The following is a 12,027-nucleotide window of genomic DNA, read 5'->3' as shown; positions in this document are numbered from 1 at the left end:
GAGCCCCGCTGCGAGGGGCGCTGGCGGGGGAAGGCGGAGCGCACGTGCGGCGCCACCCCGCCGCTCCGCAGGATCCGCCCCGTCTCCCCTTCCTCCGTCCGCTAGCTCCCGCCGTCCCCGAAGGGCAAGTTCCTCGCACGCCGCCCCGTGAACGGCGCGACGGGTGGCGCGCAGAAACTCGCCGAGAGGGGTTGCCACGCCACAGGGCCGTGGGCGCAAGGATGAGGCTTTAAAGCAAACCTGCGGGTTTCACCGTCATCCACCCGGAGCTGCTGAGGAACAAAGAGGCAGCCGCGAAATCCTGCGTAAAGACGGCTTTTGGATTCCTCCACCTCTCCAAGTACTCCGCCAAGAACAGAGAGAACTCGTGTAGGGGCACTGTCTCAAAACTACAGGCTCTGCTTCCCCCTTACCTGCTGGTCTACAGAGCTGCCCAGCACCCACAGACTATCTAGCTATCAACACAGGCCCTCTCCTCTTCTTGTGACTGGGGCACAGGTTCCCAGCTGCTTTGCTTTTACCTTAGTTCAGAACCAAAAGCTGTAGGCATGCTTAGCTTATCCACCTACAACAGCCTTATAGCTCCAGGACGGACTAGCGGGATCTTCAGGAGAGTAGCACAGCAGCTGGCCCCTCCCTCCACGTCAGCCAAACATCGAGCTTGTCACTGTTGTGTTACAGCAAAATGCAAAAACTCTTTATTAAAAAAGCAGAGCAAAACCCAGTAAAAATCACAAACACAAACCAACCAGTCCACGCAGAAAGTTTCATTTTCCAGTTGCCTCTTAAAACATGTACCACAAGCTCATTTCTCCCACCACAGACTCACTGGAGAAACTATCAGGAGGCTCTCATACTGCTGCCCCGACAGATTTCTCCGATTCAGACCCACACATCCCCTCCCTTTCTCCATGCCACATGAGGACTTGTGTTGCCAGGAAAAGGAAGCACCTTCTCCCTTTTGTGCTCCAAGAAGCAACTCCCCAGTGGCAAGTCAGAAGCGTCGCTCCTTTCCAGGGTAAGGCCCATAAAACAGCACTCAGCTCCAGGATCCCAAGAAGCCAGCAGGACCATTTTGCCATTTGTCATACTGGAATGAAATCCTGTTACATTTTGGCCACAACAACTCCAACCACGGGCTGCAGTTCACCGTGAGGAAGCACAGATGCTGACCCCCAACATCCCACCCCCCGCTTTCGCAGCCAGTCGGTGTTGTAGAGGTTTGAACCATGGCCAAAGCCCAGCTGTCCAACAAGGATATGGACAGCCACTGCACAGCAGTCCCCCTCTGCACAGCTGTTTCTATATTTAATGAAGGTATATCTACTGCCCATCACTACAGCCAGAGCCACCCAGGAGCAGGGTAAAACAGCCAAAGTGAGCCCTGCCAGCCACTGCTTCCATCTGTAAGCACCAAGTATTAAAAGCAGAGGTGGGTAAGAACTGGTGTTTCCAGCAGCTTCGGGACCCCATGAGCAAAGTAAATGGCTCCCACCTACAGGAAACCGTAAACACTGCTGCCTGTCATTTATCAGGTTTCACTGTGAACAGCCCTGGCATCCAAACAAACGCTTCAGAAGGACCGCTGCCCAGGGAACATACAACCCCCTGGTAACAACAGGGTGTGCTGACAGACTGGTGCTGTATAAAAAGGACACAGAAACTACTTCAAATGCTGTAGCAGCGCAGGGGAAGGGCTCCACGTCATGAACTCAGACCCACGAGCCTCTATCCCAGCCCTGGATGGTTGTCACCTCCTCTCCTTTATGCAGTTGGTAGCAAGATTTCTGAAGAGCAAGAGCAATTTTCTGTGTTCACCAGCCTTCGTGTCACCCCGCTCTGACAAAACCGTCCCACTTAGAAAGAAGGGGCTGTACCTGAGTTGCTCACCCTCTTCCTGACCACAGGTATCTGGATTCTTTAAGCCATGCTCTCATTTCCTAGAACTGTGGGTTCCCAAGGGGGAGCCTTGCACATACGCCATGATGGCATTCTGCAAGAAACTTGCTCGCTGGGCCTCTTCTTCCCTCATCCTGGAGATGTCAGCCTCTTTCATTCTCAGCTTCTCCAGCAGCATAGAGATTTCACCTTCTTTGTCCAGCAGTGCCTCGCGGTGATTACTTGATAGGGCTGTGAAAGAAGAGCAGCATTACTAAAGAAAATTATGGTGTCCCTAGAGTAAACGGGAACAACACGTTATAGGCACAGCCAAAGGCAATGTAAGCAGGATGATCAACAGGCACATGAGAGAAGTTTCATGAAACAATGTGAGAGGTTTCGCACAGACAAGATGTTACACTTCACTGTGCAGGAAATCCAAACGTTTTGCTTGCTGTGCAGCTTTGGGTAGTTATCTGAGTCTTGGTCTCCATAAAACAAGGACAAGAATCCCTGCAAATACATCAGGATGGAGGATACAATTCATAGTTGTACGCACAGGCAGGAAGCACCATTGTCACTACCTGTGAGCGTAGCTCAGTTCCAGACCTGATGTAGGGTAACTCAGCATTACCATTTGAGAAGCAGGAAAGGATCCATCACCTTTCAGCTGTCTCTCCAGGGCTGCAATCTTCTCTCTCAGCCCATCCTGTGCTGTGCGTTCAGCCTGCAGGTGTCCAATCTGCTCCTGTAATTCCACTTTCACTTTATTCACCTCTGTCACTTTCTCCTCTTCCTTACTGTTCAGGTCCTGACACACAAAGACAAATCCATGAATAACCAAACAACTTCAGCAACTTATTCTGCCCCTGTGGTGACCATATCTCTACTCCACTCCAAATTACCTGCTGAAGTTCCTCTAGCCGCCTTCTGAGTCCATCAGCATGCAGGCTCAACTGATTGACTTTGGCTTGGGTCTCAGCAACCATTTGTTTTTGCTTAAGGTAGCAGTTCTGAGCTTCATCCCGTGACTCAGTCATCAGCCGCAGCTTCTCTTCTAGGTGTTCTAGTCGTTGCTGCTGTAAGACAAAAAGGAAAATGAAAATACATCAGTCCCATTCCATTCCTGTGACGGGATTCTCCCCTTTCTTTTCCCAACACAGTGAACCCTTGGTTGAGTCAACTGGCACTGAAGAACAAACACAGGACTTAACCATAATAGATAAGGCACTTCTCCCTTGCATTCAGGAATGAATCCAAGCTGCTTTCTGTCACCAGGGAAAACATTCTGCTGGAGACACTGCAACACCCAGCTCACTCGCTGAGAAACAGAGGCATGTCCTTGGTAGAAGCACCAATGCCACTGCCAGTGTTTACAACTAATGGTCTATCTTCACTTCCTCCATATCCCAAATGGCTCTAAAACACCGCTATATGCAGCTAAGCAACTGCTGTGTCCCATCACAGACACACATGGCAGCTTTTATATGTTTGTAACTCAGTAAAGCATTTTCTTTTGTGATGTTACATATAAGTAAACTTTTTAATAGTTTTGGTGTATTTTCCTCATCCCTTGTTCTCTTTCACAGGGTGTTGACTTCATTGCCATTTTCACAAAGTTCAATTCTACAGTGACTGTTCTTTATCCAGCAGCAGTAACCACCTGCAGAAATTCCTCCGAGTCCGGAGAAACAGGAGCAGCCCATGAAAGCAGCCGCTATACAGAAGGATTGACATCTGGCTGTTAGCTTCAAAAGTTGGCAACTTAAAGAAAGTCTGCTGTGACAACATCTACATCAATTCTGTTCCTACTGGAAAGCACAGAGCAGGTGGGGATAGTGGTTACATTCTGGAGACGATTCAAAGCAGATTTTTCAAGACTCCTTCCTCAGAAATCACACTCTCTGCAGGCCAATGAAGCCCAGAGTGGGGAGTTACTCAGCAGTCCCCCGAGACAAAAGCAGAGGCTAGGCAGCCAAATCAACTCCTTCCCACAGAGGCAGGGCCCACAGACAGGTCTTGTCCTTACCTCCTCCAACCGTGCCTGATTCCGGACTTTTATTAACTCCTCCTCTGCCTGGCCTCGCTCAGTGAGTGCAGCTGCTTTGACTTGGCTCAGCTCCTGCCACAGAAACACAGAAGATCATTCCAGATAAAGAAGCTGTATCACTGCAACACTGACCAGAAAACATTAGTAGCTTCCAGTTGCAGGCTACAGTGTGACACAGCTGTCTCTCTCACTCAGGGGCAGGGAAAACAAACCCAGATTACATATACCTTTTCTCACCCTGAGATTGCCATCTAAATTCAATGAGAATTTCAGTTATATGAGGGCAAGTAATGGGTGAAGCTTTCCAAAGACAGGGGAATAGGAGAGGGCAGCACTGGATCTAGCTAGGGGAACAGATAAGGAGAAATATGGTACACTTCTTGGGACCACATGGGAAACCTATGAAGTCAAATCCTGGTAAGAATCTAACCACATTCAATGGAATTTTTATTTTTGTTCATTCAGAATCTACCACTTTCTCCTTGGAACCTTATCCTTCCTTAGCCCAAAGCAGTAAAAATAATTTTAGCTAGTAAACTGCTGTTTTCTCTTCCTCCCTACAGCACATGACAATCTTTATAGGTCAGCAATGGAAGACTCCACAAAGCTCCCCTTGCAGACTCCTTCTGCCGCCGTTACCTGAGCACTCCAACGTGCCTGGAGCATCCATTCTCACCTCCTCCAGAGCTATCCTGATGGCCTCCAGCCTCTGGATCCTGTCCTGCATGGAACGTTCACTGGCCTCAATGTGCTGTGTCATATGATCCACCTGCAAAGCAGCAGAAAACATTTAAGCAAGTGCCAGAAAACCACTCCTACCTCCAGGCATAGCAGCACGGCAATTCGGCATGAGAAAGAGCATCCTCTCATTGACCCACCTACCACCAAAGAAAAACTCTTACCTCCCTCAGAGCTCCACTAAGAAACTGTAATATAGGTAGAACCTGCCCTCTAGAAACTGGGAACTTTAGACAGAGATCCCTTCCAGGCCAAGACGAAAGACAGTCCGAGCTCTCAATTTCAAGAGGTATGAAACATTACAGATTCATTTTCTAGTTGTAATGTGGCTAAAATCTTCCTGGCCTGTGTCTTTTCTTACAAGATTTCAAAATCTTCATAGAAATCTATTGGTATAATTTTATTTTTGAGAGATTTCACACCTCAATAAACACTCCAAAGAAAGTTGATCACAGCCTCTTGTTCTGTCCACACTCAGACAGAATCCCCCTGAAACATACAAAGAAGGAACTAGCAAGGTAAGCCCCATTAAAGGATTGGTTGTGTACAGCATGTATGTCCTGATTTCCGCCACTAATGCATCTTTACTTCAGTGAGCATGACAAGACTGATTATTTATAATTACCTCTATGCATAACAAGACTGACACAGGGGCCAGCCTCCAAGCCTCTTTTGTAGAATCACATACCACTCTGGTCCATACTCTTGCAAGCTATAAAATCTTACTAGCTGGTAGAATGTCTTGTGATCTCTTCAGCTAGGCTTTGCTTGTAGAAATGCCCTATTATTTCCACAGTAAGTCGTGAGTTCACTAATTTTTAAACTTGTTTAAGAGCAGCTGACAGCAAACAATGACCTGCAGTGGTGCCTGTATGTCAGGACCAAAGAGAGGCTAACCTCAGGATGCTGCAGAATCCCTATTCTTACCTCTTTTACCCGAAGGGATTCCATGTCTTCAAGACTTTGTTTAAATCTTCTCTTCTCCATTTCCAGGCGTTCTGCAGATTAAAAGCAGGCATATCACAATTATGGTATTCCTGCTACGCAGGCTGTATTTATACTATATCACAAACTCTTCCACCCTTTCTCCTTGGCTGCCTTGCACCGTTGACTCATGGGCAGTAATCCCAACCCATAGGTGTCCATGAGCTGTTTCTTCTCCGCCACTCACCCTCAGCCTGCACGGCCCGCAGCTTCAGCTCTGCCGTTGTGTTGGTCAAGTCTTGCTTTACCTGGAATAGCTGATCCTGCTGAACTTTGCACTTCTTCTCCAACTCATCCACCTACAAGGAAATTACCACCACAAAGAATTTTCTTTTCCTATTAGCAGAGGAAATTGGCTGTACAGAACAATCAGCAGAGACACAAACAAGGATCAAAGTAGAGGACATATATACAGAGCAGAAGTGAACAATGTCCAAGTCCCACTTCTCAGCCTTGGACTTGCTTTCCTACCTGGTTTCTTAGAAGCAGATTTTTCTCACTGGCAGCAGACAAGTCACGCAGAAGCCTCCCTTCCCGATCAGCACCTTCCTGCAAACAGAATAAAAATTAAGAACCTGTACTCACCTTAGTTCTTGCACTGCCAACCTACTCCAACCAACACCACACCCAACTAACATCCAACTTACCTCATAAACACCATGGCTCCTCTCCACATCTAGCATTCATCTATCTAATTTGCACAAGAATTTTTGTCAAGGCAGCTGTGGGTAACCCACTAAAAATCATGCTTCCCTATCCTATCCAGCATCCCCCAAATCTACACAAACCAGGTATGACCTAGAACCCTGCTCTCAAACCTAACTAGGACTTCCAGCTCACCTGCTTTTGCTGCTGGAGCTCCATAAAGTGGCGCTCAGCCATGCTGGTTTGTTCCTGTTTTGTGGCATTCAGTAGCTCTCCCAAATTGTGCACCTTCTGCTCAGACAGAGCCAGGGCAGCTTCAGTCATCTGCAGCCTATACAGAGAAACACTTTCCAGAGTCCCTTCTAAGGCAGATGCTTCCAGTGAGCTCTCTCTATGCCACCTGGTACAAGACATTAACACGTATTTGGCAGTGGATGATGTCAGGCTAGCTAAATGAGGCATTTTTTGCCCCTGGGAAAAGGACACTGCTTATTTCTGTGCCCAACAGCCCCTGCAAACACTGAGTAACCTGGGACTTCTCAGAGCCTGGTGTTCTGGTACCCCATTGTGTTTTCCCTGTGCTGTCTTCCATGAACTGTTTTCCCTGCCTGGACCCCTCCAGGATTCGCCCACTCTCACAGGAGAACAAAGCTGGCTATTTTATACCACTGCAAGGTTGTATAAAATTAGGCACAGAATTTTAAACACAGGCAGCACAAGCGATTTGCTTACTCTGTACACAAGGGACATGTCCACACTGAGGCACGGCATAGTGACACTACCTCTACCTGACTGAATTGAACGAGCCAGGCTCATCAGTGTTTTAAGTCTAACTACTGTCACGTGCATATGGCTCTACACAATCTAACACTACTTTTGGGCAGCGCCACCTCATTGTCCCTAAGCATACAATCTTGCTGGTCAGGTTCCTCCATATCTGCAGTGGTTCTCAGAGTCTACTGCCAACTGTCAGGGGAAGCAGGTACAGACTCTTGCCAGGCTGTAAACTGTGCAAGGAACATGCCCCCATCCCAACCCCACAATCCTTTTTTTCCTTTTTCATCCTCTGTAATTCACTTGCTCTTACACCAATGCACCGTAATTTTACTTAAAAGCAGGCTAAATATCTAGCGTGGCAAACCCAAAGTCCTGACCATAATTTCTGGATATTGCTGCAGAACTAAGCAAAATAGTAAGCCAGCCACTCTACAAGATTATCCCCCTTCTTAACAGCTCTGCTCAGCACTGCCTGTACAGCACAGAACAGTGGGAAGGCTAAGGTTTTCCTCCTTCATACTTGGCTTTCAGTGAATTCATAATAGAGTGCTGCTCATCCAACGCCTCCTGCAGCTGGCTGACTCGTGCTGCAGACATCCTGTATTTGGGGGGGAGGAAGGAAAAAAAAAAAAAAAAGGGGGGGGGGTAATTACTCCCAGGAAATGGAGAGGACCCAATTCTGCTATCAAAGAGCAGAAAGCACTCAGAAATTAAACTCACCTGCCATTCCTGGCTATTTCTTCTCTCTGCTTGTCTATAGTGTCCATCAAATCCAAGAACTGTCAACAAAGCAAACATTAGTGAGAAAATGAACTGCATCAGCCTGAAGCATTTACATTTCTCATCTTTCTCTTCCTAGTGACAGCTGAAGACAGGACTCTATTGAAAGCAAGCAAACCGGAGGTTTCACAGGTTCATCAGCACATCTGACTGAGGCCATCAGCTACAGGGACTCTGCACCATTAGATGTCAGAAGGAAAACAGACTCATATTTCTAGGGTTTTACCACTTGGAAAATATCAAACCAGTTGCAAAAGAAGAACCAAAAGCACAAATATGGGTGAAAAAGTCACCAAAACTCCTCCAGAATCCAGAGTCAGCAGGGCACATGTCCCATACCCATACTGTCACGGATTTGATTCCTGGGCAACCTAGCTCAGAGGAAGGACTCAACTTACTAAACCATGCTGTGTGCCCACCCATAAAGATGCACATGAAACTTCAGATGCAAAATAATCCTGTCACTGAGTGTTTCATGGGGACACCAAGGGAAAGCATAGGATTCCACCTGCCCCATTTGAAAGGCCAACACGTAAAATTGCTGACCTGCTTGGTCTTCTCATCTTTCAGACTCAAAACCTCCTTGCTGAGTATGTACGCTCGGTTCTGGGTCTCACTTAGGATAGTCTGACGGTCTTGGTTGTGATCCATGGCTTGTTCTGATACAGAGAGAGCGGAAGAGCATGCACATGTTTCTAAAGCAACAGAATAGCAAGCACTGCTGGAAGAGATAGCACTCAGGATGACACCTGGCTATCAGAGCACCAGGACAGTAGCCCTTCTCAGGCTGGCCCACACAGAGAGACTGTTTTCACCTTACAGACACGAGGTGAGGCAGAATTGAAGAGAGCAGTGTATATGGGGTAATCAACACCTCAGCCACAGGAGAGCCATTCAACTCCACTGTGAGTAGGACAATGACAAAGAACACGCTGCATTAGCCATATCCAAACTTGGCTACTCAGAGGCAAACTAGAGCCCCAAGTTCTCCCACATTCACATGGTACAGTAATCTCTAATTCAATCCAAATTTTTTTTTTTTTCCCCTCTTCCTGGTAAAAGTGACACCTCCAACCTGACCAGCCCTCATTAAAGGACAAGAGAAAGCAATGTAGGGCACCGTGTAGATGCTGTTGAGAAAAGCAGGGGAAAAGAGATAGCTCTCTTCTGGACCAGCAAGTGCCCTATACCCCTCAAGTTCTGAAATAGGAAAAGAGTTACTGATTCTTTCCTGTGCAACAAGTAATACTTACCTACAGCTTTCAGGATGTCACTAGGAACGTTGTTCCCAGCCAGCTCCAGCCTCTTCAGGGTCTTGTTGCTGTGCAGGCAGTTCAGCAAAGCTCGGCCACCCAGAAGCCCGATATTATTCCAACGTAAATCTATACAGAAAGCAAACTTTCACCCTGGTAGTCGCACATCTGCTGAAAAACACAGGGCTCAAGAGAAACCATGCTCCTTACACATCTACAAGCATGGCTAACTAATCCCAGATAATCTCAGAACAAACACAGGTGAATACTGTCTCCCTTTTCAAGATGAATGAGAGGGAGGAAAAATGACAGACAAAGCAGGGTAGGCAAGGATGAATCTTGAGTGCAAAAAGTGCAGGAAGCCATTACAGTTCAAAAGGTACAGAAATCTGCCCCTCATGTTTTCATTTCAGGAGCCTTCCTTCCACAACCACAGTCTGTGGATGAGAAAGAACTGGCACCAAGAGCCATGTTTTCCTGAAGGAAATTCTGGCAAAATTCCTTAATGAGGACAAAGCAAGTGTGGAGTAAGCCTCAAGAATCTGGCATGAGGCATGCCAACAGCGTCCATAAATGGGAACGAATCCATTCCCTCCTCCACTAAGAACTGTCCTGCTCCAAGCACACAATCTTCACCTGCAGGTTTGGTTCCAGAGATTCCAATTACAGTTCCCACTCTCCAAAGGCCACAGGGCTGCAACCTCAGCTCCCTGCACAAAGCCTGCAAAGCACTCCAGACTGAGAGGAACTGGGAATGACACTGACCAGTTAGCAGAGATCAGGGCAGGCTGCCACAAACCTGAAGGTATATGTGTGTGTGCCATGCATGTATGCAGGTAGCCAAAGAACTAGTCAATCTTACCCAGCTCCTGAAGGCTGGCATTTTGTTTCAGTGCCACGGCCAGCTCTCCAGCCCCTTGATGGTTGATCTGGTTGTTGCGCAGATCTAGCCGCTGGAGAAAGTTGTTTGCTCCCAGTCCTTGGCAAAAAAAGGAGAAGCCCTCCTCCCACAGGCCAAGGCTGTTCCATTCCAAGATTAGTCTAGGGAAAAATCAGACAGGATTGGGTTTCATGGAGTAAATGGACAGTTGCAAGAGCTTGAATGATACTTGGATCACGGTACCCATCCGAACACCCAGCTTCGCTAATAGACTCAGTTTCAGAGAGCAGGATGCTGCAAGGACTCTGCGTCCTCTAAAAGAGCACCTCCAGTTCTCACTCCTTCATCTGTCCCATCCCTCACAAGAAACTGCACCACTTGACATTCCACCTACCCCTCAACCCTTTTCTAATGTTGTGCTCCATCTGGCAGGAATAACAGAAAGAGAGGTAGATACAATTCTTTACCTCCTGATGGATTTGTTCTGCCTAAGAAGTTTTCCCAAAGCCTCAGCTCCCACGGTTCGCAGGTTATTTCCCTGAAACAAAAGTCCCAGGTGATCAGCAGGCTACGCCCTGTCCCAATCCAGCTATCCCATCAAACATCACCAGGTGCATCCCAGTTGCAATGCCAATTTCAGTCTGTCAGAAATGGTCTGAGTAACGTGGTCTGTCAGTAATGGACTGAGCTCACAAAAATCACAGGATAGCACAGGATCAGCATGGCCCACGATGGGATGGAAAATGCCGACTCTAGATAAGCAGAACCATTTCAACACACTTTTCATTAAAAAGGGCTTGGCTAGCACCAGCACAGATGAGAAAGAAAGGTGTGATGCAGTTTAGGTCTGTAGATTCAAAGGAATAGCTATGTGCCAGAGGAATACAGACAGAAAGTCACCTCACAGCAGAGTGATCATCGCATCTGAAAGTGGGTGCTTAGTTCCAAGCCCCAGGATAGCTGAAAGACACTGGCAGGCTGGATAAACTCTACAGAAGTGCAAGTCAAACAACTAGTAACTCACCTGAGTAATACAGAAACGCAAAGTAAAGCCTACATATGCCTCATCTGACCAAGCAGCAACTGACAAAAGATATACAACAATTACTTCCTATCAAAACAGAGTAACTGAATAAAAATGGACAAAGATGAGCTACAAAGTAACTTTGGAAAGTCATGACATGGTGTTAAGAAGGCAAGGACTGAGTCACTTGAGAACACAAACTTTACAACAGTACACGTCTTGTAGAACAATCCTGCACCAGTCTATTTCTGACTCTGATTAAGCTTGTGCTCCTATTTCCTTCCCCACCTCTTTATCTTAATTTTATTCAGACTCACCTTCAAATCCAAAGACTTGACTGTGGTGTTGGAGCAAAGACCATGCAACAGAAGTTTTACACCTGAGTAGAGAAAACAAAAAGACAGTCGTTTATTTCATACATGTAACCCGTTGCCCGAGGTGGAAGAGAAAGCATCCTTTCAAACAGCCAGCTCAGAAGACATCTCTATGATAAAACATACGACTGAGTAAACATCCACTGCTGCTGGAAAACGTGAGTCTGAACTTTCAGGGCAGGAGATTTTTTACGTATTCTGAGAGAAAGAAGCACCTGGGCAGAGAATCGCCCGTCACCCTACGTACCCTCCTAACGCAGCTACAAACACAGCCCCTGTCCAGGTAGGCCAGGCAGACAAGACGCTTGCTGGCTTACTTAACCCCTGCTCACGCAGTAGCGACCGAGCAGAGACTCACCCTACCGCCTACACGATCCCCATGCAACGCTCGCTAGATTTAACGATCCAGCCATTAGGCGATCACCTGAATCCCCCTCTACCAGCAGCCGCCGCCAGTCCGGTCTGTTCAAGGCCAACAGCAGCGGACCTACTCCCGGAGACGCAGGGGAAACCCCTCTGGCAGCCAAGGGCTTCACGGCCGGCTTCGAACCACACCGCCACCGCCCCGCCCCAGGCCAGGCAAGCTCATCTGCCGACGCACGCCTGCCTTCTCCTCCAGACGGCGACCCCAGACCCACCGCCGC

General features: G+C 47.6%; 1 protein-coding gene across 1 annotated transcript; it reads right to left on the bottom strand.

Moving 5' to 3' along the window:
- Window positions 1–765: 765 nt before the first annotated feature.
- LRRC45 (leucine rich repeat containing 45) lies at window positions 766–11,972 on the bottom strand. Its single transcript, XM_010568136.1, has 18 exons — window positions 11,939–11,972; window positions 11,808–11,870; window positions 11,327–11,388; window positions 10,453–10,523; window positions 9,968–10,146; window positions 9,106–9,234; window positions 8,399–8,511; window positions 7,793–7,851; window positions 7,593–7,670; window positions 6,491–6,626; window positions 6,122–6,199; window positions 5,838–5,949; window positions 5,594–5,664; window positions 4,605–4,697; window positions 3,908–4,000; window positions 2,784–2,957; window positions 2,542–2,689; window positions 766–2,130 (listed from the first exon to the last, which is right to left on the bottom strand). The coding sequence occupies exons 1-18, from the start codon at window positions 11,970–11,972 to the stop codon at window positions 1,934–1,936; spliced, it is 1,890 nt and encodes a 629-aa protein (XP_010566438.1). The 3' UTR covers window positions 766–1,933.
- Between the last annotated feature and the right edge of the window lie 55 nt (window positions 11,973–12,027).

This window comes from Haliaeetus leucocephalus, unplaced genomic scaffold (genome assembly GCF_000737465.1).
Source record: "Haliaeetus leucocephalus isolate CR32 unplaced genomic scaffold, Haliaeetus_leucocephalus-4.0 Scaffold238, whole genome shotgun sequence".
NCBI classification, from domain to species: Eukaryota; Metazoa; Chordata; class Aves; order Accipitriformes; family Accipitridae; genus Haliaeetus; species Haliaeetus leucocephalus.
Note: the sequence above shows the minus strand (reverse complement) of the source record. Positions and strands in the feature narration are given on the sequence as shown.